Source organism: Cyprinodon variegatus, unplaced genomic scaffold (genome assembly GCF_000732505.1).
Source record: "Cyprinodon variegatus isolate N-32 unplaced genomic scaffold, C_variegatus-1.0 Scaffold506, whole genome shotgun sequence".
Lineage (NCBI taxonomy): Eukaryota > Metazoa > Chordata > Actinopteri > Cyprinodontiformes > Cyprinodontidae > Cyprinodon > Cyprinodon variegatus.
This window is the reverse complement of record NW_015150959.1, coordinates 390,297-396,817: the sequence shown is the minus strand read 5'-3', so window position 1 is coordinate 396,817 and position 6,521 is coordinate 390,297. Positions and strand designations below refer to the sequence as shown.

General features: G+C 40.9%; 1 protein-coding gene across 1 annotated transcript in view; it reads left to right on the top strand.

Moving 5' to 3' along the window:
• The window catches only part of LOC107094780 (ATP-dependent RNA helicase DDX51-like), a 15,428-nt gene extending 11,339 nt beyond the window's left edge, over positions 1–4,089 (top strand). The window contains exons 12-16 of the mRNA XM_015390618.1: positions 146–310; positions 475–576; positions 663–726; positions 3,646–3,780; positions 3,868–4,089. Of these exons, the coding sequence (XP_015246104.1) occupies positions 146–310; positions 475–576; positions 663–726; positions 3,646–3,780; positions 3,868–3,888 (487 nt within the window). The 3' untranslated portion in view covers positions 3,889–4,089. The remainder of the gene's footprint in view (positions 1–145; positions 311–474; positions 577–662; positions 727–3,645; positions 3,781–3,867) is intronic.
• Positions 4,090–6,521: the final 2,432 nt, after the last annotated feature.

Sequence of the window (6,521 nt, the reverse complement as noted above, 5' to 3'; positions counted from 1 at the left end):
TTGGTTCCACAGGAGAGGAGCCTGATAACTAAAAGATCTGCCTCCCATTCTACTTTTAGAATTTCTAGGAACCACTCTAGATGGAGGGTGAAGTGCTCTGTTAGGAACATAAGGAACAGGTTTGAAGGTCTAACTCTCCCTTCAGGCCTGTTGATGTTTGCTGTCTGACTCCTCTGCATCCCTCTGTGTTCAGACTCCACCGCTTGGTGCAGCTGTTTGGTGGAGTTCATGTAGCCGAGTTCTCCTCGCGACTCTCTCCTGGTGAGAGGAAAAGCACCCTGAAGGACTTTGAACAGGGGAAGATCCAGCTGTGAGTCTCTTCCTGCACCTGATTCTCCTCATTCATTCTCCCTGACCTTCATTCAAAGCGCTGATGTTCATCGTGAGCCATTAGCTAAAGCTCCTGTTATTCTATCCAGCCGTATGTCGCTCTCTAAAAGTCTGATCTGATGTTTTTCTCCTGATCTACTTCAGGTTGATCAGCACAGATGCAGCTGCCAGAGGGATCGATATAAACGGGGTCAAATGTGTTCTCAATTATGACGCCCCGCAGTACATAAGGACCTACGTACACAGGTTAGCAGTGCAGTCTCTAAATTAGAAATCTCTCCATTTTCTCTATTAGTAACATGATTTCATGGTTTCCATGGTTCATCATGTAGGGTTGGAAGGACAGCGAGGGCTGGAAAGTCTGGACTGGCCTTCACCTTTCTGCTGAGAGTTCAGGTAAGTTCACTGGTCAGAAAATAAACATCGATTCTGAGATAGAGTCTGAGCTGACAGGGTTTCCTCCAGGAGGCTTGGTTAGCTCTGACTGAGATAGAGTCCAGGTCTATTGTAGTCAGACTATGCAGCCATTCAGCAGCAATTCCCTGGGTCTGACAGGAAGAGAGACGCCGTTACAAAGTAAAACACTTTGGGGAAAATACTAAATAAAATCTGTTCATCAGTTTGGAGTCACACAGAGCGAATATAGCAGGAAGGACAGACTGGACAGAAACAATCAATGAAACATTTTAAAAAGCAGAATAGTGGACCTATAATAGGAGCTCAGGAGGACAGGAAATGGATGCAGTAGTGATCCTCTGAGCCTCACTGAAACCAACCAGTGAGGGGCGGATGGAGCAGCAAAGCAGCTCATCTCTCTCACCTCTTAATGAAATAAAAAACAAAAAAAACTCAGATAAACCTCCCAGATCTCTCTCTGAGAATCACCCCTCTGCCTCTGTCACCATGGAAACCGCCCCACGCCGTTTATGGATGGGTTTTAAAAAATTCTCTGTTCTGGTTTAAGAGATGTTGCACAGACTCGTTAGGTGGGGTTTTGCTCTGTAGCTGCGCTGTTTCTTTTATTTTTTTATAACATGCTCAGTGGTCCAGTGCTGCATGTTCTCCCTGAGCATGTGCGGGTTCTCTCCAGGTACTCTGTGGACCATTTTCTGATGATGGTGAAGGCTTTCAAGCAGACTGGCATGTCTCCAGTGACCGCTAATGAAAATGGTTTCTGCTCCACTTTGCCCACAGGCCAACTCTGAACTATGATCACAGAGAGCGTTTACAGTGTCCCCACAGGGCATGCTGGGAAATTTCAATTCCATTCCATTTTTGAAAGGAGCTCCAGAGCTCCCTCTACCCCAGTGAGCACTAAGATAAAACATGAACATTATTATTATCATGGTTTATGACCAAACAAGTAGAAAAACGTTTTTAAAATCAGTTATTTTCATTAACAGCTTTCCAGCATGTCGCTAAAGACGTAAAAAACGATAGATGTGCAGCTGCAGCTTTGTTTTTGCACATTTACCATTTACTGTACCACTGGAACATGAAGTCATTTATGGAAAATGGCAAACATCAGGTTTCTGTGATTGTGCAAAATATCTTTGATATTTTCAGGTGCAGTTTATTAAGTCAGTCAGTTAGAAACAGCTCCTGTATCGGTCACATGACCTTCTGGAAACGACACGCGCACCGATGCAGAGTTTAGCTCTATGGGCTCCGCGCATCGCTGTTAATGGAGCCATCACTAGTGGTTACCCATGCTGCATCTTCCTTATTCATTTAAGGTGTTTATTATGCAGGGTGAGTTTTAACTAGTTAGTTTTATAATTTTACTTCTGTACTGTTTTAAAGGCTCAGCTCACTGAATGAAGATAGAAACATGTTTTAACCTGCAGTTCTCCAGCCTCACATGTTCACTTTATGTTCTGGAGCCTCATTTTCTCCATGAGCTGAAGCTCTGGGCCATCTGAGATTATTCCTTTAAGCCCACAGGGAGCAAATTCCACCTGAAATACATCTGTGAATTAGAGCAAGTTCAGCTCCCAAACTATAAACTGGAAATACAAGTTTGTATCTGTGTAACAGAATGCGTTGAGGAATATTTTTCAGGTGGAAGCATTATTTTAAATGTCACCATGTCTGATTTATAGGGGATTAAAGAATGAAACATTTTTTAGCCTAGCCAAATTTTGTTTCCATTTGAAACTGTGGATGAACCCTCAGACTTTATAGACTTTATAGATCTACATCTTGACTATAACTCAAGCTAATTTGGACTGAATGAGTTGAAGCATGTTTGTTCCAGAAATGGGATTTTGGCACAGTGGTGCAAAAAGTGCAAAAATGCATATTTTCCACTCATAAAAGGGAATCTGTTCAGACAAATATGCTGATTTCAATTATTGGAGACATTCTGCATGAGACAAAGTCTTTGCTCCTTAGATATAGCTGTTAGTTCATTGAAATTGACCAATAATAAAACCAAACTGAATAGAAATATAGAATAGATGCAAGCTTATGTAACGCGTGCCGGTTACATCACCTGAAATGGTCGCACAATGACCTCTGACCCCTCCTTGGAAAGGTCTGAGCCTCTAGTTGCCAATGATGGCGGCCATTAGGGGGCGGGGCTAAAATGAATACCTGCTGTTGCATTACTCCCACAGAGTCACATTTTATTTAAATTTTGTTCAATCTAATTTTATTTGTTTACACAGCTATAAAACACAAAGTATTTGTGAAAGAAATATTTTGAAACCTGTTTAAGAAATTTTAAAGCCCCATTTGAAAGGCGTGTGGATGAAACACCATGTGACTGTGCTTCGCCCATTTCTATAAATAGATAAACATCAGCAGGTGTGAGTTGGGCCCTGTGCTGTGGGTTAAATATCCGCTAAACGCTGTGCTCTGAAAAGCCTTTAGCCGGTATTAAACACTCATTTTTATTTTACAAGGTTAGGAATGACTTTAAACTGCTTCCTTCTGCACTGACTTCAGTAAAGGTGTTCAGGTAATTCTGTTGTTAAGGACAAACTTTACCCACATCTGGACATTATCATGTCTAGTTTCAATAAAACTAGGATAAATAAGATGAATGTGTTTCCCTTAAACAGAATGAAGCAAGGTGAAGGTAAAAAGTGACTCCAGATGAAAAAAGAAAACCTGTTATTTTATGGAAGATCCAGTTTAGAAGTGGAAACTTTTTAGTGAAAAAGCAACTTGTGTGTTTTTTCATTAAATGCCAGTCTAGCATCAGTGCTTTGATTGTTTTAGTTTGAAGGAGCGTTTTAGTTATTGTCTCCTTTCTAATAAACGCCTCAAAGAAAGAACCAAACCCACCTGGGTTTCTGCTCCCACCCTCAGGAAACCATTTTCCTTCAGATGGTGAAGGATGCAGGAAGTCCCGGGATCCAGAAGCAGATCATTAAACCGGAGAGTCTAAAGGGGATGGAAGCCCGCTATGAGGAGATCCTGCAGGAGCTGGCTGATGTCATCAAGGTGAAATGAGTCACGATGGCCCCGCTAGCCAGACGCTGCTGCAACCTTTCTGGTTTTAACATCTTTTGTTTTTCTTCCTTTCTGCAGGAGGAGAAATCAAGACGTTGAAGCGTCTAGTTTTCTATTCAGGGAACTTCAGCCATCCTCGGAACCGTTTTTTCTTATGCTTTTCCAGATATGATGATTCAGCAGTTTAAGTTACTGAGTGGAGATAAAGGATACTTAGCTTTTAGCTAACAGAATAAAAGCTCATAGAAATACTGTCTGTGTTTTCCTCTTTCTTCCCTGGCATCTAAAAACACTGCTTACTTTAAAAACATGTTGCTATTCTGCACAGAACTGCCTACAGTGTTCTATTCAGTTTATTTCTATAGCAACAATTCACATCATGTCATCTCAAAGCACCTTCCAGTTTACCAGATCATCCAGTCAGATTGATTCAAAGTTTTCTATCTAAGGAAAACCAGCTGATTGCATCGACTCATTGACCCTTCAGCAATCCCTCACACTAAGCATGCTTGACAGTGGAGAGGAAAAACTCCCTTTGAACAGGAAGAAACCTCCAGCAGAACCAGGCTCAGTGTGAGCGGCCATCTGCTGAGGCCCACTGGGGTTCAAGGAGACAGAAGCAGACATAGAAAAAGAAGCAGAGATTCTTTAACACTTTACAATTTAATATCATCCCTTCTTCGATACATTAACAAAGTCGGCTGCTTTTCTCTCAGCTCTTTTGCCAGAGAGGAAAATGATGGCAGCAAGAATTCTATTGAAACTTCTACTCTCAACTACCAACATGTAGAGTGGCGTCCTGGTGGTTTGGGCATAGAGCTTGGAATCCTGAGTTCTGCTCCCTGGGTGCTGCACAATGTTAGCCCACTGCTCTCCAAGGGATGGGTTAAACACAGAGTTCATTTTGTTGCTCTGTACTTCTGACAGTATAATCACAATAAAAAGCTGAGTCAAAATTGATAAGTTTCTTTCATCTTTGAACCTATCAAAAATGACGGGGCTGCAAAATGAATGCAGCCAATGACAAAGAAATCCACTTGGCAAATTCCAAACTCAAAACAGGGAAACCCATGGGCCTGAGGGCTGTATGCCAGAGTGCTACAAGATTTTAAAGAATTATCTCTGATCTTTGCAAACACATTTAACTGGATTATGAGAAATTGCTAAATACCCCCCCTATGGAAAGATGGGGTGTCTGATGCTGCTGGTGAAGACTCCTCTGGAAGGGCAGGAACAGAATAACCTGGCAGTTCCACACCAATCAGCGTACTAAACTTAGATTACTATTACACAGCAGTAATAGCATGCAGACTCCATATCTATCTACCAGATCTGATGTGGAGAACCTAGATCACATCAGACAATCACTCCATGGATTACAACAGGAATGGGACTGTTTAAGGAAACTGTGTTTCCACCTTGAAACTTTCTCTCTCTGGTTCTTTTTCCTAAGAACAGATCACTCAGGACACACTCTTTGAATAATACTTCATAATGTGTATGTGTTAAATAACCAGGAGACATGACAACAGATTCTGATAGAAATTATAATCTTAGTCAGATCAGAGAGGTTGCTTAGAGTTACAGAAGGCAGCTGCTTACCCTCCGGGCTCACTTCTCAGGAAGTGGACGTGAGTCACAGTTAGAAAAGCATTTTATACATCTCCAGTCTGCCGCATCTAATCTTTGCAGCATACATAATGAGATGACGTTTCATCCTGACAGAGGAACTGTCCTAATTAGATCAACTAGTTTGGACATTAGGTCTGACATGCAACAGGCAGGGATTATTAGGTTTAACAGACTCACACTTCATTCATAATAATAATCCTAACAGGACAAAGGCTCTACTGGTTGGACTTGATGAGGCCTTTGAGTGTTAGATGGCTTATCCTCTACAAAGTTCTGCTTTAGTAGACCCTGGTGTTCTGATCTCTCCCCTGGTATTCACTCTTTCCAAATATTAAGACAGACTAAAGAGATTGAAGGCATTGTGGTGGGTAGAGAGGAACTACAGCTGGCACTGTTAGTGGATGACATTCTGGTCTCTCTAAGGGAACTAGTGATGTGTCCTTTAACCCTGATGTGTCGCTGCATGTGTGGAGCCCATAGAAACCAAAACAATCTGTAACAATGATGCATCTGCTAAAAAAAATGTCTCATCTTTGGCGATTTATCGTTTAAATGATCCAGAATTTTGGAGCCTAAAAGGAATAGTAACGTTTCAAGTTTAATTTCCTCATTGTGTCATCCTTTTCCTCTCAGTTTTCACTCAACTATCTCAATTTAAGTTAATTTCAAACTGACTCTTAGTTCATTTACTGTTTTCACTGTAGTTATGTTTTAGAAATATGATTTAAAATCCACAAGCATCGTCATTCACATTTCTCCCTAAATTTCACCTTATATGTTTACATTATTTATTGGCTCCATCTAAAAATATCAAAGACATTTTCAATTTTAACATAGATATAAAATAATACAATATAACCTCTAATAATTTCAATGATATAATTGTTCTAGGTCATCAAATCCATTCAGTTTATTCCAATCAGCTGCCTGTAGTGGCTTTAAATGTCCAGCAGGTGTCAGTATTCTGTGTGACAGTGTCACTAGTTTGGCTTCCAGATGCCTCATTAACATCACTAGAGAAAACCAGAGGAATCATTTGGGAAGCTAATGTCTCTCTTCATTGATGTGGGGAAATGATCTGGCTATAAACTAAACAGAAA